Source organism: Canis lupus, chromosome 25 (genome assembly GCF_003254725.2).
Source record: "Canis lupus dingo isolate Sandy chromosome 25, ASM325472v2, whole genome shotgun sequence".
Taxonomy (NCBI): Eukaryota; Metazoa; Chordata; class Mammalia; order Carnivora; family Canidae; genus Canis; species Canis lupus.
The window spans coordinates 470,260-497,844 of NC_064267.1; the positions used below are offsets into that span (position 1 = coordinate 470,260).

At 39.5% G+C, this 27,585-nt stretch overlaps 1 protein-coding gene across 4 annotated transcripts in view; it reads left to right on the top strand.

The window, feature by feature from the left end:
* The first annotated feature begins 499 nt into the window (after positions 1-499).
* Positions 500-27,585, top strand: part of MRPS31 (mitochondrial ribosomal protein S31) — a 34,162-nt gene continuing 7,076 nt past the window's right edge. Inside the window, exons 1-6 of one of the 4 annotated variants that reach the window (XM_035718672.2) lie at positions 500-735; positions 5,417-5,701; positions 13,684-13,842; positions 15,002-15,139; positions 18,300-18,379; positions 21,685-21,828. In XM_035718672.2, the coding sequence (XP_035574565.1) occupies positions 611-735; positions 5,417-5,701; positions 13,684-13,842; positions 15,002-15,139; positions 18,300-18,379; positions 21,685-21,828 (931 nt within the window). In that variant the 5' untranslated portion in view covers positions 500-610. Of the gene's footprint in view, positions 736-1,351; positions 1,626-5,416; positions 5,702-13,683; positions 13,843-15,001; positions 15,140-18,299; positions 18,380-21,684; positions 21,829-27,585 lie in introns of those variants that run through there. The other 3 variants (XM_035718707.2, XM_049101065.1, XM_035718693.2) reach the window with 3 other exon arrangements.

A 27,585-nucleotide genomic window follows, 5' to 3' on the forward strand; every position in this document is an offset into this window, starting at 1 on the left:
TGGCTCGCGATGTCTGTCAGACCAATGAATGAATGAATGAAGTCTTTTAAAAAGCGAACATTTTACTTAAAAATTAAAAGAGAGAGACAGAGAGACGCGCGGGCCGCCCGGGGGGTTGGGTGGTTCGCCCGGCGCCGCCTCCGCCAAGCCTGAGGGCCCGGCCTGTGGCTCCGTCACTCTCCCGAATACATAGAATCTTTATTAAAACAAAGGACCCGACCTTAAAAAAAAAAAGAGCCAAGACTGAAAAGAAATACTAATCCATCGGGCGGCATGTCCTACGACGATCTTTCTTTTTACCTTGGTGGCCACCGGCCGTTTCGAGAACGCGGCGAAGGCCGTGAGTCCCGCCGCCCCAGGGCCCCGCCGACCGCTCCCTCCGCCCTCCGGCTGCGGCGAGGCGGGGCCGAACCCCGCGTCCCGCCCGCCCGGGCCCCTGGGGCCGCCCCGGCAGGCCCGGAACTCAGTTCCCGACTCCTGGTGCACGTCGGACCGAGAAGGGAGGAACGCGCCGGGCTGGGGGCGGAAGCGGGAGCGGAGGGCGGGCGTGGGGGCGGGGGCGCTGCTGGGCGCCGCTCCGCGCTGCCGCCGGGTCGCTGTGCTTGCGGCGATGCTTCCGAGGGTCTCCGCCGTCCGACCGCTGCGTCCCCTGGCCCGCTTCCCCCTCTGCTCTGGAGGCTCCGAGGCGCCGCCGGCGGCGACCGTGCTCCTCGGTGCTCCGCACGCGACGGCCAGGTACGGCGCCCGGCGCTGTGGGCCCCGCCCGGCTTCGGGCAAGCCCCGGCCCCCTCGGTGCTCTCGGTGCGCGCTCTCCGGCTTCCGGGGTCCCGTGTCACAGCCCGAGCACCCGAGAGGCGGTTGCTTTAAATTTGAGGAGAGGGAGACCCCGGGGAGGTGAAAGGACTTGCCCAAGGGCATACCGCGAGCCGGAGCTGCGGGTGCGCGGCTGCTGCGTCCCCTCCCGCGCCTCCTCCTGTCTTTCAGTCCAGGGTCCAGGTCCAAGGTCCAAGGGCGTCTTCTTTATTTGCTTTTTATTTGCTCGTTCGTCTCGCTTCCCAAGACTGTGATGGCCTGGCTCCTGCGCCCGGTGTGCGCTCGGGCTCGCGCCCCGACAGCCGCCGTCCGGGTGCCGCCGCCACGGCCGCCGGTCCCCGCGCCCGCCGCCCAGGTGCAGCGCCGCAAAGCCGAGACGCTGCGCGAGCACCCGACGCTTTCTTTATCCAAGTAGCGCCGGGTGAGCCGGTCGGGACCACTGGCCGCCGCAGGGGACGTTCGGCGTATCCTTTCTGCAAAAGGAGCCTGACAAAATCGAGGGGGCCCCCAGGGTCGCAGCCAGCCACACAGGGCAAGTCGCTATCCTTGCTCGGTGCTGCTGCTTCTCCCCAGAGAGCCCTCATCGGGACAGGAAGCTAGCTCCGTTGCGTCTGGCCCATACAGAACCATTTGGGGCCAGTGTGCGTAGGCGTAGCTCTAAGCAGGTCAGCAGCCACAGGATGGAGGAGGTGACCGGGTGGAGGGGAGCTGGAGGATCGGCGCACCGCCAGTGTTAACGGAAGATTGAGGAGCAGCTTCGAGAACACTTTTTAAACCGGTCATAGTTTTTAGAATTCCAAGTATCTGTTACGGTAAGAAGCCCTTTCAGTACAGAAAGGTGAACGGTGGGCAGCCGGAGAGGGGAACTCTGGAATGTGGTTTTGGATATGCTGTATTTGAAGTGCTGAGGAGGTGCTCTAAGTGGAAACAGGCTCAGATGGGAGGGTATGACTGAAATTTTATTTTTTTAGTGTTACGGATTTACTGCCTATACATGATCTTCCTGAAATAAATATAGATTACATCCTGTGGCCCCGTAGCAGTCCTAGAGGGAGACATTGAAGGATGGAGGGTTATATGTGAGATTCATTCTCCTGATTGCTACCTTTTGTTGTAATATCTTTAATACTAACTTAACTTTCACATGTGAGATAATAATCAGAGCATTTTCCTAAATCAAACTGTATCATATATTGAATGACAGTATGAAGAAGATCCTGTGTACTGATTATAAGGCTACTAGTTAGGCGATTGGTTTTCCATTCTGAGTGTTAAATCCAGATTTGATGCTTGTTAAAGTCTGACGTTTTTATAAGTGGATCAAATAGTTTGTTTCAGCATTCTTGGAAATAGCCATTTTGTCTTTCATTAAAGGGTCCCTAGTCTGATACTGCTATTGGCTAGCTTTGAGAACTTGATATAATAAGTAACCCAGGGGTCTGATGTAGGGTCCTGAGATGAGTTGTATCAGAATCACCTGGCATTTTGATTACATGCAGGTCCTTGAGGGATCCCTGGGTGGCGCAGCGGTTTGGCGCCTGCCTTTGGCCCAGGGCGCGATCCTGGAGACCCGGGATCGAATCCCACGTCGGGCTCCCGGTGCATGGAGCCTGCTTCTCCCTCTGCCTGTGTCTCTGCGCCTCTCTCTCTCTCTGTGACTATCATAAATAAATAAAAAAAATTAAAAAAAAAATGCAGGTCCTTGGGCCACATTCCAACCTAGCAACTAAGAATCTCAGGAATATATTTTATTTATTTTTAAAGACTTTATTTATTTATTCATGAGAGACATACAGAGATAGGCAGATACACAGGCAGAGGGAGAAGCAGACTCCCTGTGCAGAGCCTGATGTGGGACTCGATCCTGGGATCATGACCTGAGCCAAAGGCAGACACTAAACCACTGAGCCACCCAAATGCCCCTCAGGAATATATTTTAAATAAATGAGCACCCTGAATAATTCATATGATCCCTAAAGTTTAAAAACCACTGATTTAACCTCTTTGAGCATCAATTTCTTCTATAATACAGAAGTAGTAAAACCTGTCCTATAAGATTGTAAGGATTAAACGACGTACATAACATGACTTCTCAGATGGGGTGCGCTCATGGGCAGTATCAGAATTACTTGGAAACTTATTAGAAATGCAAACAGTTGAGCTCCTCCTCAAAGCTACTGAGTCAGAATTCCTTGGCAGGACCACAGAACCTGTTGGTTTTTTTAAAAAAATCCTCTGGGTAATTCTTACGCATATTGAAGTTTGAGAAATAGTACTTTAGCCTGTTCACTTCAGAAAGATAGGGACCAACAAATTCTTATTTACTAATGTATTGTCAATGTGTAATATAGTGCCCAGCACAGAGTAGATACTCATTGTATTTAATGAATGACTTTTTATGCGTTATACCTTCTTAATCTAACACATTCATTATCTTTTTGAGTTCTTCAGTATCAGGGCACCTGGGCGGTGCAGTCAGTTAAACGTCTCTTAACATGGGCTCAGGTCATGATCTCAGGGTTGTAAGATCGAGTCCCACGTGAGGTTCCGTCCTCAGTGCTGGTCTGCTTGGGATTCTTTCTCCCTCTTCCCTCCTGCTCATCCTTACACTCTCTCTAGTTCTTAAATAAATAAATATATCTTTTTTTAAAAAAAAGTTCAATATCAAGTATCAAAAGATTTTTAACACCACAAAATAAAATTAATAAAAATAATAAAATTACTTAGGTTTGGCAAATCTAAGTTTGCATGAATTTGAAATAGGTATAATCATTTGTGTTGTTCTTTTTCACAAATGTATCTAATGAAGAAAGCAGAAAGTAGCTATTGAATATCCTTTTTACTGGTCCATTTTAGATTAGCTTACAAATAGTGATTTGTTAAATGACATGTAGCTCAATGAGAAAGTTGATCAGATCAGAGTAATACCCAATCATGTTTTTTAAAAGAAATTTTTCTTTATGAATAGAAATTTCTTTACTTTTATACTCTTTAATGAGGTATTATTATATCATGTTAAGAGCAAAGACTTGTGGGGCACCCAGGTGGTTCAGGTGGCTAAGTGTCTGCCTTCAACTCAGGTCATGATCCCACAGTCCTGGGATCAAACCCTATGTTGCGTTGGGCTCCCAGCTCAGCAGGGAGCCTCTTCTCCCTCTGCCTGCCGCTCCCCCTGCTTGTGCGCGCGCGTGCTCTCTCTCTCTCTCTCTCTGTCAAATAAATAATAAAATCTTAAAAGAAAAAAAGAGCAAGGATTTGGCAGTCAGTTTGGGGTTTGAACATAATAAATTGAAATTTATTAATGGTTTTGCAACTTTTTTTAATGTTAGTTCATATCTTTTATCAACCTATGAACAATTCCTTTCCAGTTTGTTGAAGCAATAGGTCAGACAACATTTGTCACAATAATGTCTGTCAAAGTGGCCAACCATAAAAACTCCAGAACCACATTCATCTGAAGGGCATTCCTGACAAAGGTGACTGATTTTGCCATTCTCATCCATCTTATAGTATTTTAGGACAGCTAACTTAAATCTTCTTTCTCTTATGCTTATTCTTCTTGGGAGTGATGTAAGACTTCTTCCTTTTCTTAGCATCACCATGAAGTCTCAACCCAAGATGAAGAGTGGGCTCGTTTTGAATGTTGTGTCAGAGAAGTACGTCCATATTCCAGTTGCTTGCCAGCAAAGATCAGTCTCTGCTCATCAGGAGGAATTCCTTCCTTATCCTGGATCTTGGCCTTTACATTTTCTCTCACTTTTTTTTTTTTTTAAAGAAGATTTATTTATTTATTTGAGAGAGAGAGAGAGAGAGAGTGTGTGTGTGTGTGGCATGAGCTGGGGGAGAAACAGAGGGAGAGGAAGAAGCAGGGAGCCCAAGGGGGCTGGATCCCAGGACTCTGAGATCATGGCCTGAACTGAAGGCAGATGTTTAACCAACTGAGCCACCCAGGTGCCCCAGCCCTTACATTTTCTATTGTATCTGAGGGTTCATTCTGGAGAGTGATGGTCTTCACCATAAGGATTTTCACGAAAATCTGTATCTTGGTAGCATTTCCACCTCAGATGGCAGATCAGAAAGTTTTGACCTCTTTTAAATGTCACAGAATGCAGAGAAAATGATCTTTGTATTAAACCCTGAGATAAATGGAGGGAGGCAGTGAATAGAAGTACCAGCAGCCCCAGGCCTCACCCAGCTACCTCAAGGACCAGGTGATCAGTCAGCCTCAGCACACCTGTAACCCATTTGTGACTCACGAACATGTCTTAGGCCTTAGTGAGTGCAGAGCTACATGACCTTGGGTAAGTCACTTCACTTCTCTGGTTTCTACTTTCCTTATCTACACAGTGAGGATAATACTTACCTTATGGAATTGATGTGGGTTTGAGGAAATGTATGTAAATATGTTGCACTAGACCTGGCACATAGTACATATTCAGTAAATGTTACATTGCTGTCATTATTATAGTTGCGGACAATAATGATAAAAAGGAAGGGTGTGAATTGGAAAATTTTTAAAACACATAGTAGCAGTGTTTTGAATCCTTGCCTTATTATTTTGCATTGTATTTTTCATTTTTTTTCCTTTAATGCTTCTTTCTAGGACAAAAAATAATGTCCAAAGATATTTTGGCACTAACAACACAATTTGTAGCAAGAAAGATGAGCAGCCTGCTTCAATGCATGAGATTTCCAAGGAAACAGAGAGCCAAGAGAGTGTAAAGGAGAATACCAAAAAAGATTTGTTAGGTATTATTAAAGGCATGAAAATTGAATTAAGCACAGTAAATGTACAAACAACCAAGCCGTCCAGCACAAGACAACTTAAAAGTGTGGAAGCTACAATCAACAAGCTTCAAAAAGCTCCAGGAGATGCCCCAAAGAAGAGGTAAAATGAATTGAATTTCAATTCAGTAATTTTTGAAACTCTTTTTTCTTTTAGGAAAAAAAAAATGAAGTTAGAGGACCTGGAGATGCTGCATGAAGACTATCAGTCTGTAAACACAAAGATACTCTAACACTTACTTGAGAGATACTGTTACCCCCTGTATCAAAATAGGAAGGGTAGAGGTGCCTGACTGGTTCAGTGGGCAGAGCATGCAACTCTTGATCTTGGGGTTGTGAGTTCAAGCCCCATGTTGGGCTCCACATTGGGCATGGAGACTACTTAAAAAGGCGGGGGCGGGGGGAGAAAAAAAATTCTTTTAAATAAGTAAATAAATTGGAAGGGGACATCTGCAATCTAGAGCGGAAAAGAGTCATGATCTAATTAAGAATTCCACATGCTTTCTTACATAGTCATCAGTATAATTAACTGCCATTTAATTGCCTCTTTAAACTGTTAATTATCAAATCATTTATATCCTGATTTGAAGGTAGTGTTGTGTCTCTGAAGGACTTGTTTATTTGAAATTTCCATTTTAAAAAGTCCACCTAGGATTTAACCATATTGGTTACAACTGTTTTATATGACTTCCTTTGACCAGTAATTATCAGTGCTCTCAGCTTATGTGGTTTCCTCAAAATATTGTAATTACTTGTGCTTGTCAAAAGAGTATTACATTTTGCCAATTCTAAGTGCAATCAATAATATTTCAGTACTGTGTTGTAGTTTAAATGACAGTGTTTAGTTGGGTTTTTATTAAGATTTTATTTATTTATTCATGAGAGACACAGAGAGGGCAGAGACACAGGCAGAGGGAGAAGCAGTCTTCCTGCTGGGAGCCCAATGTGGGACTCCACAGGATCATGCCCTGAGCCGGAAGGCAGACACTCAACCGCTGAGCCACCCAGGCGTTCCATCTGTGACTTCTCTTAGCAGAATCAACAGATAATGTAGATTGCTCTTTTTCAGAATGACTTAATATTTTTGTGAAGCTTCTTGGTTTCTATATTGTATCACATTGTATCAAAATTACCTCTGGAAAGCATAATTGAGTGGTAGAGAATAAGCTAATTCACATAGTGAGTACCCATCCATAGGTACCTCCTCCTCTATTTATTTATTTATTTTTACGTAATCTTTACAGTGTGGGGCTCAAACCCACAGCCCTGAGATCAAGAGTCAGATGTTCTTCTGACTGATCCAGCCAGGTGCAAATAAAACAAAAACATAATATAAAAGTATGTAGAATTAAATGATAAAAACACATATATAAATACTTATCAAGAGTTTTATTTTAAGCTTCCAGACCTGTTTGTGACTCAATGTGGTTTTTATTATAATTATGTAATTTAATTATGTAAAATGAATTGAATGTTTTGCAAAGACTCAGAAAACGAAATTTAAAAAATTCCTTTCCAGGGACGCCTGGATGACTCAGTGGTTGAGCATCTACCTTCGGCTCGGTCCAGGGATCAAGTCCCGCATCGAGGTCCCTGCAGGGAGCCTGCTTCTCCCTCTATCTGTGTTTCTGCATCTCTCTGTGTGTCTCATGAATAAATAAATAAAATCTTTAAAAATAATAAAAATTCCTTTCCAATTAGGTATGAAGAGATAAGCAGAAAAATGTAAGAAAATTCTGTACTCAGAATTCTTTGTTAAACATTTTTCAGTTCTTGGTCTGTGTTTCCACTTTAAAGAAACCAAAATTGGAACTCTTGAAGGATGGAGTATGGGTGCAGTGTATATATAAAAGATGTTTGTTGGAACTTCTACTCAAAGAAGGGCTTTGGCCTCGCATGAAAAGATTGGTGAATGAGATATGTTTCTTTTAAAAATGTATCTTTTAGGGTTTCCTGGATGGCACAGTTGGTGGAGTGTCAGACTTTTGGTTTCAACTCAGGCCATGATATAGTGGTCCTGAGATCCAGCCCCACGATGGTCTCTGCACTCAGCATGGAGTCTGCTTGTCCCTCTCTTTTTATTCTTCCTACACACACACACTTTCTCACTTTGTCTCTCAAATAAATAAATCTTTTTTTAAAAAGGTTTTATTTATTTATACACAAGAGACAAAGAGAAGCAGAGACATAGGCAGAGATGCTCAACCATTGAGCCACCGAGGTGCCCAAATCCTTTTTTTTTTTTTTTCCTTTTAATGTATCTTTTAGGAGCACTTGGCTGGTTCAGTCAGTGGAGCATGCAACACTTAATCTTGGTGTCATAAGTTTGAGCCCCACACTGGGCATAGACTTTACTTAATAAAAATTTTTTTATAAATGTATCTTTTAATGATTTTTTTCCCCACCCCACCTTTTTTTTTTAAGGGAACCCAGATGCACAGATTTGGGTTGATCATCACCTTTGCTTTAGGACTGTGGTGGCTCCATGTATGCCCTGCTTTTAGTTTTTTTTAAATTTTTATTATACATTGAATGGCCATTGATACAGTTAGTGTGGCTACATGACAGTTACTGTAAGACTTAGTGGCATAAAACAACGATTTTTTATGCTCATGGATTCTATGGGTTATTTTGGACAGAACACAGTGGAGAAGGCTAATTCTGCTCTATTCTGTCCTCATTCTGAAGACTTAGAAGTCCAATGGCTGGAATCATCTGAGGGTTTGCTCATTCATAGCTTTGAGGGTTGCAGCTGGCTGTTAGCTAAGACCTTAGTCGGGACTGTTACCAGAAACACCTACATGTGGCCTCTGTGTGGCCTGGGCTTTCTCAGTACATGGCAGTGGGGCTCCAGAGGCTAGTGGACCAAAAGAAAGCGAGCCAAAGGAGTTTGTATTTTTATGATATAGCCTTGGAATCAGGGTGGATACTGCCACTCTCATTTCCTGTTTCATATTGATTTCTGAGGGGACTTGCTTTTTTATCATGGCAACTGCCAGAACCATTCACAAAAATATGATGTCATCAAAAGGAATGCAGTAGTCTAGGGTCAAAACTGTGAACTACAGTTCACATGGTCGCTGAGAGATAGCTGTATTTCTCCAGGGTGCTCCAGGATGCCGTAAGGCACTGTTTGGGAACTTAAGTCCTACTCTACATTGAGCTCCCTGTGCAAGGCTGTGAGACCACACCCAGAAGTTTTTAGAATTCCTGTTATCTGTTTATAGGCTCTCTGAGGTACCATTTTAAATCTTTCTAAGATCTTGGGGTGCCTGACAGGCGCAGTTGGTAGACTGTAATTCTTGATCTCAGGATTGTGAATTTGAGCCCCACATTTGTTGTAAAGATTACTTAAAAATAAATCTTTGAAAAAAATAAATCTAAGATTTTAACAAAGGGTTTTATAGTGATGCCTGTGGCTTTATCGTTAGACCATGTTTTCCTGACATTGCCCTGAATTTGATCACTGTTCAGAAGCCATTTCTAAATTTTAGCATCATTTGCTGAGAATGAGAAATGTTTTATTTTTGATCCCGCCAGTCTTGACTCCTTTATATGATACAGTTCTTTCTTATCTCTTCTCACATTTTACCCTCGGCAACTAAGAAGCCAGGAGGCATCTTCTATACTGGAAGTCTCCTTTTACTGGCTCACCCAATTCACTGAGTATATTAACTATTTTTTACATTACTTCAAGCAACAGTATTGCTAAATAGAAGTCCCCTTTCCTGCAGCTTCCAGTAATATTGGTTTTCCCAAAGTTCTCCCTCATAGCGGCTTTGAGGGCCCTCAGGCTCAAAGGTCTTTCCAATTTCTACCCACTGCCCAATACCCAAATTTATCCCATACATATTGTTTTTTTGTTACAGTAGCACCCAACTTCCAGACCCTAAAATCTGTTCCAATTACGTGTTGCTGCATAACAAACCATCCCGAGGCTTGGGTAGAGTGTGGCAGAGGTAGCTGTGTCTGCCCCACTCTGCACTAGGGAGGGCCTGTGCACGGTGGTGGTTTGCTCACTTACATTCCAGTGGCTGATGCTGGCTTTTGGCTGAGGCTGTCTTTGGGGCTCTCTGTAATCTGCTAGCTGAGTTCTATGGACAGACATCTCAAAAGAGAGCCAAACAAAAGCTGTGTTACTTTATATGACCTAGGCTCACAAGTCACAGTGAGTCATCTCTATCATTTTGTTCTTGGAGGCAGTCATAAAGGTTCCCCTGGTTTTAAGGGGAGGGGACATGGATTCCCTCTCTTGGGGATTTGGCAAGGTTTTGGAAGAGTTTGTGGGACCAGAAATATGCTGTCTCTGTTTTCTAAAAATAGAATCTGCCACACCTGTTAACCTGATGACTGCTGATGTCTGATGTACTGAAGGGAACAATACCATGATAAAACTGACCCCTGATTGCATTCAGATTGGGAAAACTATAGGTACCTATGCTTCCTTGAGTGCAGTTACTCCTATAACTGCATTCCATTGTAGGGACCCTGGAAACTGTGGCCTTGTCATAAGAGCGCACCAATTCCCGTGGAGCACTAAACGAAGCAGCTCCCGTGCCTGCATGGTGTGGATCTTCTGTCCTAACTTTTGGATGGCATGTACAGTGTCATCCACATGAGTGCTGACCTGAGATTACTCTGCCAGCCTACTGTTGTTCTGTCCTTTATCTTCTGAATAGACTGGGCCAGGCATGTTTGTGGTAGTCCTGTGAGTCTGAATTTGTTGTGGAACCTAATAAGACCCATGGTGAGTACAGCAATAACCAAAATTTCTAGCTCCTACTTTATCTTAACTAAGCAACTACCTGTTCTGATTATCCAATAAGAAGTTTTCAGCTAGTTATTAATTGATGAATCCATGAGTTGAAATTTAGATTATTTCTAGCTTTTCATTAGTATAAAATAATGCTATGATTAACGTCTTTCATTCAGCAACTTTAGATTGTTGTTATATCTCAGGCATTGTCCAAGGAGATGGAGGTAGAACAGTGAACAAAACAGTCTCAAAAAAAGTAAAAAAAAAAGTCTCTACTCCTTACATAATGGCAGGGGAATCACAGGGTGGGAGAGAGTATATATACTCATACCACACAGACACAAAGGGATCCTGGAAGAATAGTGATTGAGCAAAGACCTGAAATAAAGGAGCACTTAGGTTGCTCGGTTGGGTGTCCGGCTTTTGATTTCAGCTCAGGTCGTGATCTTGGGGTTGTGAGTTCAAGCCATGCATCAGGCTTGGTACTAAGCGTGGAGTCTGCTTGAGATTCTCTCTCAGCTGCTTCTTCTGCCCCTCCCCTCACCAAGCATTCTCTCTAAAAAAAAAAAAAAAAAAAAAAAAAAAAGACCTGAAATAAAGTTATGGATAAAGCTATGCAGATATCTGAGAGGTGACTTGCCTTTCAGACACAAGGATGAAACTACTTAGGCCTTAAATTTGGAGTGTGTAGTATTTCTCAAATTCCATGTATGTATCTGCTTATTTTCTTTAGACAAATAGTCCTGGAAGTAGAATTGCTAGGTAAAAGGATTTGCATTATATTTTGAGCTTTCTTTCTTCTTTCTTCTTTCTTCTTTCTTCTTCCTTCTTCCTTCTTCCTTCTTCTTCCTTCTCCTTCTCCTTCTCCTTCTCCTTCTCCTTCTTCTTCTTCTTCTTCTTCTTCTTCTTTTTTATTGAAGAGGGAAGGAGCACAAGCGTAAGTAAGGGAGAAGCAGAGGGAGAATGAGTGCACCTTGGGGCTCCTCCTCCTAACCCTGAGATCATAACCTGAGCCAAAATTAAGTCAGGTGCTCAACCAACTGAGCCAGCCAGCAGCATCCCTTAGTCTTTAGATATATGTGATCAAGTTGCCAAAAATTATGGTAATTTCTGTGTCCCCTTAATAGTATCCTTCCCCTAATTAGAATTTTTTTTCCAGGGAATCCCAGGGTGGCTCAGTGGTTTAGGGCCTGCCTTCGGCCCAGGGCGCTATCCTGGAGTCCCAGGATCGAGTCCCATATCAGGCTCCCTGCATGGAGACTGCTTCTCCCTCTGTCTGTGTCTCTGCCATTCTCTCTGTGTCTCTCATGAATAAATAAAATCTTTAAAAAAAAATTTTTTTTTCCAAACTTGTGTATGCCATATAGTTCATTTTAAACAAATTTAGGAAGTACAGAAGGGTATAAAATATGTTTTCATGAAATAGTCTGAATTATAGGAAAGAATAGATTGTTAAAGGTTACTTTAAAGTTCTCATCACCTTTTAAAAATCTATGTAGAAAGATCTCAGTGTGTAAAGATTGTCTTATTTCAATGATGGAGGCTCCCTGAAAATTTTTATTAATTAGAACATTTCAAGTTATAAAGCCAGAAGCTATGATTACAAAGAACATCATCGTGATAAAATGCATGTCTCTAGAAAATGAACACTCATCTATATTCTTTGTATATTCTTTTTCTTTCTTTTTCTTCTTTGTATATTCTGATCAAATATGTATATTAAAATTTGAAAACAGACCTCTCAAGTAGTTTCTGTAAGTAATTTGAGATAAAGTTCAGACCTTATTCATAGATAATAGTTTTGAAAGTAGCTCTTTTTTTTTTTTAAACTAATTGTAATATGCCCTCTTTTATTCTCCCGTTTTTCTTCTTTAGCAATCATATTTTAGAACTCTCGTATCTTAGGTAAAGTCCTTAAATCTTTATCCAACAACTTCAAGGATTTGGGAACTTTGATTTGCATATTAGACAACCGATCATTATGTAGAAAGTCAAATATAGTAAAACATTAACTTGGATTCCACTCACTGAGGTAGCAGTTCTTTGTGAGAATATGTAAATAAGCTAGATAATTTCTTTTTACATCTGGCACATTTTTGCATTAATTTACCCTGATTACTGCGAAGGAGCTTTTTTTTTTACAGCTTTTTCTTATGGAAAATTTAAAACAATATCATGTTAATGAACCCCTTTGGACCTACAGAGTTTCAGTAACCAACATTTTGCCTTTCTTGTGTCATTTATATCTTTACCTACTTTCTATCTCATGCTAGATCATGATGATGATTTATGGTTCTTTTTTTTTTTTTTCAGGTAAAATTTGTATACTTTGAAGCATGCACATCTTAGCTATAGGATTTTGTCAAATGGATATGATATGTCCATGTAGCCTCATGCTTATCAAGACACAGAGCATTTCTCATTTCTGTCTTCCTGTCAGTAGCCTTCTGCCTCACAACTATTCTGATTTTTTTTTCACCTTACATTAACTTTGCCTGTTCTAGAAGTTGATATAAATGGAATCATACAGTGCATACTTTTTTTTTAATCCAACTTTTCATTGTTTCATTCATGTTTTTGGTGTGAGCTGAGTACTGTTATATGGATTTATCATGATAGGTGAATAGATTTAGCTACTTTAATATTTGCTTGCAGTATATATAGTTTCTGAAATAAATTGGCATCTAATTTAAAAATCCAGTAAATTATAATAGCCATTTTTTTCTTTTCCTCACCCCTCTACTTTAATATATTGTTCTGAGTTAGTATTATGCTTCAACAAGTATCCATTAACTTCAGCTTTTAACATTTTAAAGTTTATATAAGGGGCGCCTTGGTGACTCAGTTAAGCATCTGCCTTCTGCTCAGGTCATGATCCTGGAGCCCCAGGATCCAGCCCCCCCACTCCAGCCCTATTGGGCTTCCTGCTAAGCAGGAAGTCTGCTTTTCCCCTCTGACCCTCCCCTATCTCATGCAAGCACACGCTCTCAATCTCTTTTTCAAATAAATGAGTCTTTTAAAATTTATATAAAACCAATATGTAGAGCCCCTGGGTGGCTCAGTGAATTGAATGTGTGGCTCTTGATCTTGGCTCAGGCCTCAGGGTCCTGAGTTTGAGCCCTACTTTAGGCTCCACCTTGTGTGTGGTACCTACTTAAAAAAAAAAAAAAAAAAACCTAATATTTTAAAATTTTTGATTTTGTCAGAAATGGTATTTTTTGAATGGCAAAAAAGTTTTCTCTGAAAAAATCATTTTACTTTACACTAAACTAATGGCATAATAAGTAATGCCTTTTTTTTTTTAATTTGGTTTTCATTTTCTTTGTTAGAACCAAGTCCTTGAGTCCTGAGTTGGTAGCTGCTGCATCTGCTATTGCAGATTTTCTCCCTTTTGATAAGCAGACAACCAAGTCAGAGCTGCTCAGGCAGCTCCAGCAGCATGAAGAAGTCTCAAAGGCACAGAAAAATGGAGGAAGAGCAAAAATTAGGTTAGTGAATCAAATAGTTCTGTCTGTAATGCTAGTTTTTCAAAAGAGGCTCTTTTCATATGACTGGTGAGTAATGTACACAATATATTCATTTATATATATTTCTCCTAAGTGGAATATTAGTAATTTGCTTTTTTAAGAAAATTCACATCTTGAGGTGTCTGGGTGGTGCAGTTTGTTGGTCCAAGTTGTGGTTTTTGGCTCAAGTCTGATCTTAGGGTTGTGAGATCAAGCCCTATGTCAGACTTTGCACTCAGCAATGAGTCTGCTTGTGTTTCTCTAAAATAAATAATGAATCTTTAAAAAAAAAGAAAAAAAAAAAAAAAGAAAGAAAAGAAAACTCACATTTTAAGAAAGATTGCAGTTTTTAAAAGATCAATGGAGTTTGAACAGGGGTGCCTGGATGGCTCAGTAAGTTGAGTGTCTCCTTCCGCTCATGTCATGATCCTGAAGTCCTGGGACTGAGCCTCGCATCTGGCTCTCTGCTCAGTGGTGAGCCTGTTTTCCCCTTTCCTTCTGCAGCTCTTCCTGCTTGTGCTCAGTCTCCCTCTGTCAAATGGATAAATGAAATCTTTTTTAAAAAAAATAAAAGATCAGTGGAATGGTTTAAATTTTTCCCACAAAGTTACACAATTTCATGTCCCTGAAAAAGACAGTAAATTCAGTAATGTTATTAAAAACAAATAACAGAACAAGACAGTTTACTGAGAAAATTAACTTTTTCCTATTAACTAATCTGATCTTATACACAGTATCATGATCATCTTCAGTCCTGTTTCTTTCACTTGTTTCTCTTATCCTTTTAGCTGGCACCTTCTCAGGTAGCCTCTGATCTCATTACTTCATGCCAGGTTTGAAATTGATACACAACTTCAAATGTTTGATACTTTTTCATAAGTGACACTGATATTTTAAATGAACATTTCTAAAGAACACCTTCAAAAGTTATGTTTCAAAAGGAAACAAATCTTAGTGGTCTATGGAATGTAAATGTTAATGTGTGACATACAATCTTTCATTTAAACATAACATTTTATAATGTATTAGTGCATGGAAGTGAAAAAAAATGAATTAAGTGATATGAATCCCGTGTGCAAGAAAGTTTATTACTATCCTGTAGCTACAATTTCTAATATACTTGACCTTTTTCTTATTTCAGTGTCAGTAACATAATATCAGACATGAAAGTTGCCAAATCTGCCACAATTAGAGTTAGTACAAGACCAGTGCATCAAATTCAGTTTGATGAAGGATCTGATGACTACATGAGCCAAAAGACCAGTGATGTTAAAAAAAGGTATGCAGGCTTTGCAGTCTGTTTGGTTTTGTTTAATTCTCTGTATATGTACTTTATTCTGTGCGTGTTATTGCTGATAGATATTTGAGCATTATGGATGCATTTTTATCTGTCTTCACGCTCTGCATGTACCATTTCCTGTAAAGGAAAAGATGTTCTGGGTTTAGCAGTCTTATGCTTTTCTATACCATTAATCAAATTAGGCCCTGCCTTCCATTTATCCATGATGAATAGAAGTCTCCTGATTTAGGATAAGTGGAGCTGATTGAATTCTGAACAAATGAACATTTTGTAAGAAGCATCATTTTTCATTCTGATATGTATATAACAATGTATATTTATATAATCTTTATATCTCTCTGTATAATTATCATTATTCATACCTTGGAGAAATAATCCCCACCATCAAAAAAAAAGAAAGGAAGACCCATTATAATACCTTAACGTGGTAAATTATTTGTAGCAATTTGAATTTGGTAATTTGCAGACTTAAAGATGTTAAGCCATGCCTTATGTAATTATTCTATGATAGAAAGCTGTCTGTATTTATAGAAAGTTTGTTTTCTCTCCTTCGAGGCCATGAAATGGTAGTTGAGAAGGGGGAACCAGATATTAGTATGCTCTAATGCTCTAATAAAAACTAATTGATCTTTGTAGAAGATGATGCTTACAGTTGGGAGTATTTTTAGTGTGTTATGTGTTCTGTAGATTTTAAGTATAATCCCAGCAACTTGAGTTAGCTCCATTCAGAAGTTCAAGTACTAATTTGTACAGGACAATTGTAAAAGATACTCAACAGTTAAAAATGAAGTTCAAGAAGTTATTTATAGTTGACTTAGGGAGATTATTTGAATTACTAGTTTAAAGTGATTTTATACCTATGACATATTATTGAATAAAGTAGAATGTGTACTTAGTGTTTTACTAAGATTCCTCAAGAATATTTAATTTCAGGGGTCCCTGGCTGACTCAGTCAGTAGAGGTGGGACTCAGGAAGTTGTGAGTTCAAGCCCTGTGTTGGCCGTAGAGCTTACTTAAAAAAAATTGTTTTTGATTTGTCTTGTTTGAATTAGTCTTCTTTGAAATGATCCCATGTAGCTACATCAGAATGGTATATCATAATTTAATTCTTAATGATATTAGTTGTCATTAACAATTAGAAGGTGATGGGGCGCCTGGGTGGCTCAGTTGGTTAAGTGTCCATCTCTTAATTTCAGCTCAGGTCATGATCTCAGGGTTGTGAAATTGAGTCCCGCATGGGCTCTGTGTTGGGCATGGAGCCTCCTTAAGATTCTGTCTCTCCCTCTGCCCCCACCCCACCCCCAATGCACATATCAAAAAAAAAAAAAAAAAAGTTTTAAAAATTAGAAGGTGGCAAGGGAGAAGCTAAAAAATTAGGACAGGTGTTTATGTACATATAATGACTGTGTTAAAAAGCTGGCTGAAGGACTCTAGAGTAAGGGGAAGCCGTGGTCAGATACCAGCGTATTCACTGTGCTTTGTTGTGGGACAGCCTGAGACAGTCTTGGCCTGAACTGATCACCACAAATGTACTCTGGGCTTATTCTTTCAGCAAGAGACAGAGAGGGGTGAGGCACAGGGCACTGGAGTCATTCTGGCCTGCCTCAGAATCTTGGCACTGTGCCACTGACTAATTCTGGGACTGGGGCAACTTCTATAGCCTTGTTGGTCTGTTTCCTTATCTATAAAATGCTAAAATTGAAGCCTAACTTAAATGGCTTTCTTGATAAATAGGAAAGGAATGTGCCAACTATATATAGTAGATGCATAGCAAATGACTGTTCCCTTCGCTTCCTCTTTAGTACATTCTAAAATTCCATACTTGACCAAATCATTCCCTCTTTACTGTGAGTTACCTTAATGCATCATCCTGTTTACCTGATGCAAAGTGAGGGAGTGCAGGTGGGGAGAAGGATACAAAGCACTGAGAAGAGTTGGGGAGCATAAATACCTTTAAGAATACTTGAGGACCCAGACACCTGGGTGGCTCAGCCATTGAGGCTTTGGCTCAGGGCATGACACTGGGGCCCTGGGATTGAGTCACACATCAGGCTCATGAATAAATAAATAAAATCATAAATAAAAGAAAAAAATACTTGGGAGCCAGCTAGAGGAAAACTTAAGTGATTTAAGATCACTTTATCTAATTTCAATATGGTATTTAAATTTTTTCAGTTAATATAATTTCATAGAAGAAAGTAACTTGATTCAGAAGAGAATTCAAAATTATTTTAAAGTGAACTCTCCAGTTTTGCATTAGTTTTTAATCTACCAGTAAATTTATTCAAGTATGAATGTGAATTGATGCATAAAGCAGTTGATTAAAATACACAGGGAAAAGTTACCTATTAACTCCCTGACATTAATTTCAATAGTTAATTATAAATGTTATGTAAAAAAAAGTTAATCATTATGTTAAAATTGCAGAATGAGTGCCTTATAAGTGGGAATGTTTTGATTTATCTATTCCATCTTTTATAATTATAGTTTGTAATTAAACAGGCAGTGTTTTCTACCCTTAAACTAAGACAAATGTTGGCTTTAACAGTTTATAATTTAGCATATTCTAATAGCTTTCTAATGTTGAGTTTTCTAAAACTTCAATATGAAATGGATCACATAAAAATTATAGCACATTAAGCTAATCTTTTCAGTTAGATATTTTGGAAATTAAGCTACTTAAACTGCTTTATTGTATCATGATGCAAAATTTCAAGTGCATTTGTTCCAGTTTTTAGTTATCAGTTCTAAAGATCTGACAATTTAGTTAAAATGTCTGGTGTGAAAAAAATAAAAATAAAATGTCTGGTGTGGGTCAGTGGAATTTTTAAAAAGTTCTATCCTAGTCTTTCATATAAAATTTTTTTCTTGGGGATCCTTGGATGGCTCAGTGGTTTAGTGCCTACCTTTGGCCCAGGGCACGATCCTGAAGTCCTGGAATCGAATGCCCCATCAGACTCCCTGCATGAAGCCTGCCTCTCCTTCTGCCTGTGTGTCTGCCTCTCTCTCTCTCTGTGTGTCTTTCATAAATAAATAAATAAATACATACATACATACAATCTTTTAAAAATAATTTTTTTTCTTAAATAATTTTTTCTTGGCAATGTATAAAAATATTAAATTATTTTTTCTTTTTCAGTCTTAGGAAAAATATGCTCAAAGGGAAGAGACTTAATATTTTTGACCTTAAGGCAGTTACTGAAGAGACATCTGAAACAGGTTTGTTAAGAACACTATTTCTCAGGGATGCCTGGGAGGCTCAGCAGTTGAGCATCTGCCTTTTGCTCAGGGTGTGATCCCGGGGTCCAGGGATTGAGACCCACATCGGGTTCCCTGCAGGAAGTCTGCTTCTTCCCTCTGCCTGTGACTCTGCCATTCTCTCTCTGTCTCTCATGAATACATAAATAAATCTTTAAACAAACAAACAAACATTATTTCTCAGGTGTAGAAACATCCCATCTTTCAAAAATCCTTAATGTTTTGATTGTACAATGTCAGGTATTTTAATAATCCATCCTGTCATTGGCCTGGATCCTGGTTATGAATGTAGTTGTTGACATTGCTAGTCTTGGTCAGATTCCTCCCTTGAAATGTTGCATTCTGTGGGACAATAGGAGATAGCTACTGCCAACTTCATAAATCCAGAGCTATCAGTTGGCTATTGATGTGGGTTAGAATATTAATGATCACCCCAGTTTGAAACTGTACTATTACAAAAGATAAACTGGGGTTTCTGCCCTAAGGCCGCTTGCTATCTAGAAGAGAAAATAGCATTTGTAGAAGTAACTTAATGAAGTGATTTAGTGATTGTGTAAGAGCCGGGAAGAAGAGCCTTCAAGAAATATATTTAGCGACCTGTGTGTGTATGTTTTCACAAAGAACCATGTTCTCTGTTCTTACCCCTTTTTTCTTTGGGTAAGAAGTCAGATCCTTCATATTTCCCATTTTAATTAATTAAAAAGAGATATGAAAGTATCTTCTTCCTTGACATTAAATATGATTTACTGATTATTTATTTTAAGATTTTATTTATTTATTCATGAGAGACACAGAGAGAGGCAGAGGGAGAAGCAGGGTCCATGCTGGGGACCCGATGCAGGACTCGATCCCCAGACCGGGGATCATACCCTGAGCCAAAGGTAGACACTCAACCACTGAGCCACCCAGGCATCCCAATTTACTGATAATGTAAAATAAATGAGGAAACTCGATACAAATGGTCTTCAGTTTACAAGTGACTTTCATTTCCAAAGATTAGAAGTTACCTTTTTGGACTTGATAAAAATAATTTTATAATTAATATTTAAGTTCTGAGGCTAGCCTCTAATGGCTCATATAATCCGTCAGTTACTTATATAAACATCTGATTTTTCCCACTATTCAGCAAACTCCTAAATATTAGGGGCTGGATTTCACTGATTTATGTATACCTAGAAGCACCTAGCCAAATGGCTGACAGATCATAGCAATTATCTTAAATCATAAATGCCTTTTTTAAATAAATTGAGCTATAAAATATCTAGCCATAGAGGAAAGGAGTTAATTCAATCAGTGTTCATTTAAACTGAAGATGGGGATCCCTGGGTGGCGGAGCGGTTTGGCGCCTGCCTTTGGCCCAGGGCGCGATCCTGGAGACCCGGGATCGAGTCCCACGTCGGGCTCCCGGTGCATGGAGCCTGCTTCTCCCCCTGCCTATGTCTCTGCCTCTCTCTCTCTCTCTCTCTCTGTGTGACTATCATAAATAAATGAAAATTTTTTAAAAAATAAAAAAATAAAAATAAACTGAAGATGAGGGACGCCTGGGTGGCTCAGCGGTTGAACATCCGTCGTAATGATGGAATGAATGAGTTCTTCTCTCCCACGGTTCCCACATTTTGCTCCCCTCCAGGTTCCTACCACTCATCCTGGAGTAATCTAGAGCTGAGAGACAATATAGCTTTAGTGGAAGGAGTCTGATAGATGTGGATTATTCAAATTCAGTTTCTGCCAGACTAACTTCTCTGAGTTCCCTTTCTCCATCTAGAAAATGGAGCTAATACATACTTCTGAAGGATTAAATGAGGTAATATAATTAAAGTGTCAGGCACAATGCCAGGAACACAGGGTACATTCAGTACCGCGTTGTAGCTATGAGCAGTAATGATGATGGTGGTGATGATCATGGTCACAGAAAAGACATGAGTTGGTCAGTGTCCACTGAACAAATCTATAAACTGTGACTATAATCACTCAATTATTTTGCTGCTGTGATTACTCTTGTAGATGTGGCTAATTAAGTTAACTGATGTGATCTTTTCTCTCCCTCAGATTCCTAGGGCCCACATGCTTAATTTACAGCAGTCAGTACATGGTCAGGCCTAGTCACACATGAACCTTCACATAAAGTCTGTGTGGACACATATATTTTCTTTGGGGGAAATATCTAGGAGTCAGATAGTTGTACACTAAATATATTCATAACTTTTTTAAGAAACTGCCAAACTATTTTTCAAAGAGGTTGTTCTGTTTTACATTCCTACTAGCAGTGCCTGGTGGAAATAGGATTCATTCTTGCAAGATGTCTTCAATTTCCAAAGCAAATAAATGATTGAAATGCAATATGATGGTGGTTATAACAGCTAACATTATATGAACTTACAGAGTTGGTAGTGAGGATCAAATGAACTAATGCATAAAACGCATTAACACAGGGACGTCTGGGTGGCTCAGTGGTTGAGTGTCTGCCTTTGGCTCAGGGCATGATCCCGGGGTCAAGGGATTGAGTCTCCCCACAGGGAACCTGCTTCTCCCTCTGCCTGTGTCTTTGCCTCCTTCTGTGTCTCTCATGAATAAATGGAAAAAAATCCTAAAAAAAATAAAAAGCATTAACACAGAGTAAGTGCTCCATATTCATTAGTAGTAGTGCCATTATTTTTATGTTAATTTAATATATTTGGTCTTTAATGGTAGAACGTTGTGATTTATCTTGACAGACTAAAAATAAATAGGCTGAAGTTTAAATATCAAAGTCACATGTTATATAAAAAATATTCACATTTGTGGGGCCCCTGTGTGGTTCAGTCGATAAAGCAACCAACTCTTGATTTTGGCTCAGATCTGTTCTCAGGGTTGTGAGATCTACGCTCAGCGGGGAGTCTGCTTGAGATTCTCTATTACCCCCCCTTCACTCATGTGCTTTCTCTCTCTAAAATAAATAAACCTTTTTAAAAAATATTCGCATTCATGAAAACATTCTTAAACAAAATATGCCTTTTTATTCCTTTCCAGTAGAGGGGGCAGTGAGACTTTAGAGATTGCTTGCCTAGCAGTGTAGTAAAACAAAAGGCTTGCAGTAATTGTCACTGTAGGCTTTTTATGTCATTTTTGTTTAGTTTTAGCTCTCAAGAGTGACCTTTCATCATATACTGTTTATTTCTAAGCTGCAGGGCCTGAAGTGTGTTACCAATTTGGAGTTAATTGTATTACATTAAAAAAATAAAGATATATACATTGACTTGTGATGATTTGAAATGTTTCTATTATAGAGACTACACCTTCACTCTGGGATATAGAATTTGCTAAGCAGTTAGCTGCAGTAAATGAACAGCCGCTTCAGAATGGTTTTGCAGAAATGATCCAGTGGACGAAAGATGGGAAGCTGTGGGAGTTTCCAATTAACAATGAAGCAGGTAGGTCTTAATTTCAGAGGTTTATAAAATTCAGTATGGAAAAAAAATTCAGTATGGAGATGAAATCTGGCAGGTGTTCAGAGTCTAGATATTTACATGAATTTTAGAGCTTTGTATAAACATCCTTGTGGTGTCTGAAAAGAAATTTGACAGTATTAGGGCATATGGGTGGCTCAGTCAGTTAAGTATCTGCCTCCAGCTTGGGTTATGATCTCAGGGTCCTGGGATTGAGCCCCATATTGGGCTCCCTGCTTAGCTTCTTCTCCCTCTGCCTGCAGCTCCCCATTTGTGCTCACTTTCTCTCTCTTTGTCAAATAAATAAATAAAATCTTAAAAAAAAAAAAAAAGAGAAAAAAACTTTAAGTTGGAATTTCACTTAATTCTAGGGTTGTTTGTTTTAAGATTTTTTTATTTATCCATGAGGGACACAGAGAAAGGCAGAGACACAGGCAGAGGGAGAAGCAGACTCCTCACAGGGAGCCTGATATGGGACTCGATCCCTGGACTGAGCTGAAGGCAGACACTCAACTGCTGAACAATCTAGGCATCCTAAATTCTAGGTTTTTTTTTTTTTTTTTTTTTTTTTTTTTAATTTTTATTTATTTATGATAGTCACACACAGAGAGAGAGAGAGAGGCAGAGACATAGGCAGAGAGAGAAGCAGGCTCCATGCACCGGGAGCCCGACGTGAGATTCGATCCCGGGTCTCCAGGATCGCGCCCTGGGCCAAAGGCAGGCGCGCTAAACCGCGGCGCCACCCAGGGATCCAAATTCTAGGTTTTTAATAAGGAAAAGAAAGAAGTAAAATTCGGGGGGCCTGGGTGGCTCAGTCGTTAAGAGTCCAACTCTTTTTTTTTTTTTTTTTTTAAGATTGTATTTATTTATTTGAGAGTGAGCACAAGCAGTGTGGAGGGGCAGAGGGAGAGGGAGAAGGAGAACAGCCGCTGAGCAGGGAGCCCACCATGGGGCTTGTTCCCAGGACCCCAAGATCATGACCTTAGCCAAAGGCAGATGGTTAACTGACTGAGCCACCGATGCACCGCTAAGCATCCAGTTCTTGATCTCCGCTCAGGTCTTGACCTCATGGTCATGAGCTCAAGCCCCATGTTGGGCTCTTTGCTGGTATAGAGACTACTTAAAAAAATAATACAAATTTTAAAAGGAAGTAAAATTATACAGCAGAAATGCATCATGAATTTTTACGTGACATGAAAGTATTGACTGGAAATGATGACAGTTTCCTAATTGCTGAGCAGGAGATTACCTGGAAAATCTCTTATATTAAATCCTGAGTATGAAATCAAATTTCAATTTTGGAGAACATTACAACTCTGAACGTTTTATGCTTAGTTATCTTTTACTCATAAAACTGTTGCATTAAAGAGATGCAAGGTTCTCCTGCTTGAAAGCTACCTAAAGGAAAGATGTTAGAAGGCTTCAAAATTTTTTGGAACTCAGGCTGCATACATACCTACATTCTTTGAATTACTAGATCTATTATCTACTTTCCTGAAGATTATTCTGGAGATGTTACCTCTTCCTCACTCAAAAGGGATATTGTATTACTGTGCTATTTATTTTATGCCATTTTTTATGTTATCATCAACTAAACAGTTTAGGTATATTTTCAATTAGAAGAGATTCATGTACAGTTAGCTAGGAATTGTAAACACCTCACTAAGTCGTAGGAAAATGTAGTCCATATTTTAACCTTTGTAGTATTATGCTGTCACTGTAACATTTTATTTTTTGAAAATCTCATTTGTTTGGATTAATAAGTAGAATAGAAGCTTAAATATCAGAAACATATTGTCTTGCATCTTCATAAAGTTTTACTTGATAGGAAAACTTTTTCAAGAATGATAATTCCTTTAACAAATTCTGAATATATTATGTATTTGTATGGTATATGCAGTAATAAAGGATGTTGTTTCATCTGTCACATAATATGAGTATTTCTCAAAGTATTATGCTTTCCATACTCTGGTGTGGAATCAAGGAAAGGTGAAAAAAGCCCAAGGACTTTTTAGTTGGGCAAATCACGGTACAGATCCAACTCTCTTAGTGATTCGCCATTTGCCTTTGAGGAAACTATTTAACCTCTTGAGGTTAAAATACTAGATGTGTCTCCTCGGTTGTAAAATTAAAGATATCTCATTGAAAGAATGTAAGAAGTAAGACAGTTATTTGAGTTGCTTAGCGCAGTTCTTGGTTTATAATACATATAAATGGTATTCACCCCCTGATGTGAACACAGATTTTTAAAAGGAGAAAAAAGTTAACAATACATTAAGGGAAGATTTCATTATTTGATGAAACTTGGATATTCTAAGTCCTGATAGTTAAAAACATGGTTTTAAGACCCAATATTGAAGTAGGATAACTTGTGACTTTATTTAGGAGAGACAGTGATTAGGAGTTCAAGTTTTGAGTGAATTGTATGCTTAATCTCACTAAGCCTCATGAAATAATGTCTATGAAATAAGGGCAATAATGATAGGATTTATTTTACAGGATTCTTCTGAGAAACAAGTGAGGTTGTACAAGTAAAGCATCATCAACCATCATCATCTCTGTTCCTACAACAATATTGTGAAAGGAAGGGTTTACTATACTAGAAGGATCTCAAATCTTTTTTTTTTTTTAAGATTTTATTTATTTATTCATGAGACACACAGAAAGAGAGAGAGAGAGACACAGGCAAAGGGAGAAGCATGCTCCATGCAGAGAGCCCGATGTGGGAGTTGATCCCAGGGTCTCCAGGATCACACCCTGGGTCAAAGGCGGCGCTAAACCACTGAGCCACCCAGGCTGCCCAGGATCTCAAATCTTAAACTATTAGTGAGGATGTGTATTTTCTAGGAACCACCAAATAGGGTAACTGGAAAATAAGAGTTAGTGTACATTCTCATCAAGAGTAAAACACTTCAGTTCATCAAAATCTTAATTGTCCAAACTCCAAAGGAATTTATCTTAAATTTGACCTGGTTGTTGAGAAAGTTTAATTTTTACAAAAGGAAAAAAAAAATATGTCTCTTGGTCAGGTTAGGGAGATAAATGTGACAAGTTTCCGTATGCACTCTGCATATTATTGATGCTTTAGGGTGGGTGGGAAGGGGAGGTATCTCATTTCCAGCTCCTTGAGGCAATTGTTATCTGAACGAAAAACAGGAAAGGAACTGTGGAAACTCTCTCACTTTGATCACTCCCCTCAGTATACACTTAGGAACTTCAGAATACTTTGAGAGACTGGCATTAGAATTTGGAGCTTCAAGAGTTCGATAATATTCTTCTGTATTTCTTATTTCTAAATTTTAAGATTAGTAAAATGTCATGTACTCTCTACTAACAGCTTCCAGAAGATTAACTTTGATGCTTTTGGGGAAAGGTGTTTTATTTTTAGGGGTGAGTCATGCCATGCCAGTTTCTGAACCTAATACTGAAAATGACAAAATGACATGTCCTGTGTTTATAGCTTTGCTTCCCAGTGCTGTGTTTTTCATTTATGTAAAAAATTAGTTTGTTGTTTTACCACATAAAATATATAAATTATTTCCCAGTTTTTTTTTCTAAATTTTTTTTTTTTTTTTTTTTTTATTTATGATAGTCACAGAGAGAGAGAGAGAGGCAGAGACACAGGCAGAGGGAGAAGCAGGCTCCATGCACCGGGAGCCTGATGTGGGATTCGATCCCAGGTCTCCAGGATCGCGCCCTGGGCCAAAGGCAGGCGCCAAACCGCTGCGCCACCCAGGGATCCCTATTTCCCAGTTTGAAGTAGCTTTTATCCAGTTTGGGTTTTTTTGTTTTTGAGAACTGGTTTACGCCTTCTGTCTTGCTTTGTCAGCATAGGGATTTATAGGAGCAGTAAGGTGGCATTATTCCTACTTAGGTTTTGTAGTAGTTATTATATATTGGATTGATTTAAAAAATCATTTTTATTTTAGCTTTGACCTTGACTTTAAATTTAATCATGTTTGCTACTACCCAGTCAACAGTCTTGCTCTTGAATATTCTTTAGCCATATATATGCCACCAAAAAAGTGTAAGTGTAATGTGTTGTCAGTTTTTGATATGTAACATGCTACCCCTGAAACTTAGTACAACTAAGTTATAACTGATCATGAATTTATGGGCTTTCTTGTTAGTTTTGGCAGCTTAGTTGAGGGCGGTTCCCTCTAGAGTGGCTTGTTTCACATGTTTGGTTGTTGGTGCTGGCTGTTGTCAGGGGAGATGGAGGTAACTGGGTTATATGTCACTCATCATCTCATAGAGTAGCTTGGGCTCTACTACATGGCTGTAATAGAGTTCTTAGTGGCAAGGAAGAGCAAGGATTAACATGTAAGTACTTTTCAAGCCTTTGTTTGCACTGTGTTTAGTAATATCCCATTGACCAAAGCAGGTCACTTGGCCAATGCTGAATCAAGTGTTTGAGAAACAGCCTCCATTTATGGGGAGAATGACAGAGTCACATTGTGAAGGGGCATGTATAGAGGCATAGAAGTGATATGTGGCCATTTGTCAATCTGCCACCTTGATTTAGTTTGTATTTACTTTAGCTTCAATAAAAATAACACATAGATCTTTAAACGTCCAAATAAATTAAAAAAAATCTCTTTCAGTAAATATAAACTAACTCCAAGTAAGTAGAAAGCATTTAAGACTTTTATTTTGAGAGAATTGTATATTCACACTGCCATTGAAGAAGTAAGTATCCTGGTTAGCCTTTACACAGTTTCACCCAACAGTTACTTCCTACAAAATCATATTACAGTATTACAGCCAGGCAATTGACATTGATACAATTCAACCATGTTCAGTTGTCACCAGTTTTATAAGTACTCCTTTACATGTACATATTTAGTTCTGTACAATTTTATCACATGTGTAGACTCACGTGACCACCACTGCAGTCAAGATACACAGTTCCATCACTTCAAAGAGCCCTCGTATAGCCCTTTTGTGACCACACCTGCTTGCCTTCCACTGCCTCCCTTTCTTAGTCCTGGATCCCTCACAATCACTAAATCCTTTCACCATTTCTATAAATTTGTCACTTCAAGGAATATATACGAATATGATCTTACAGTGTGTAACCTTTGGGAATTAACTTTTTTTAACTCAGCCTGAATAATTGTCTGGAGATTTATCCAAGTTGTTGCATCTATCAGTATGTTTGTAGCTTGTTTTTAGTTGAGTAATAGTCCATGATTTGAATGTGACATATAGTTTGTGTAGCCATTCACCTGGAAAAAGACATCTGGCTTGATAACCAGTTTGGAATCTCTACACCTAACATGGGGCTCAAACTCATAACCCCAAGGTCAAGAGGTGCATTACTCTACCAACTCAGCCAGCCAGGTACCCCACATGTTTAGTTTTTGTTTTCTAAGATTATATTTATTTATTTGAGAGGGAGTGCAAGCATAAGCAGGTAGAGGGGAAGAGAGAGAGGGAGAAACAGACTTCCCACTGAACAGGGAACCTGACATAGTACTCGGTCAGGACCCTGAGATCATGATCTGAGCCAAAATCAGGGACACTTAACCAACTGAGCCACCCACACACGTCCACTGCATGCTTAGTTTTTCTTTCTTTCTTTCTTTCTTTTTTAAGATTTTATTTATTCATGAATGACACACAGAGAGAGAGAGAGAGAGAGGCAGAGACACAGGCAGAGGGAGAAGCAGGCTCCATGTAGGGAGCCCGATGTGGGACCCGATCTCAGGAGTCCAGGATCACACTCTGGGCCAAAGGCAG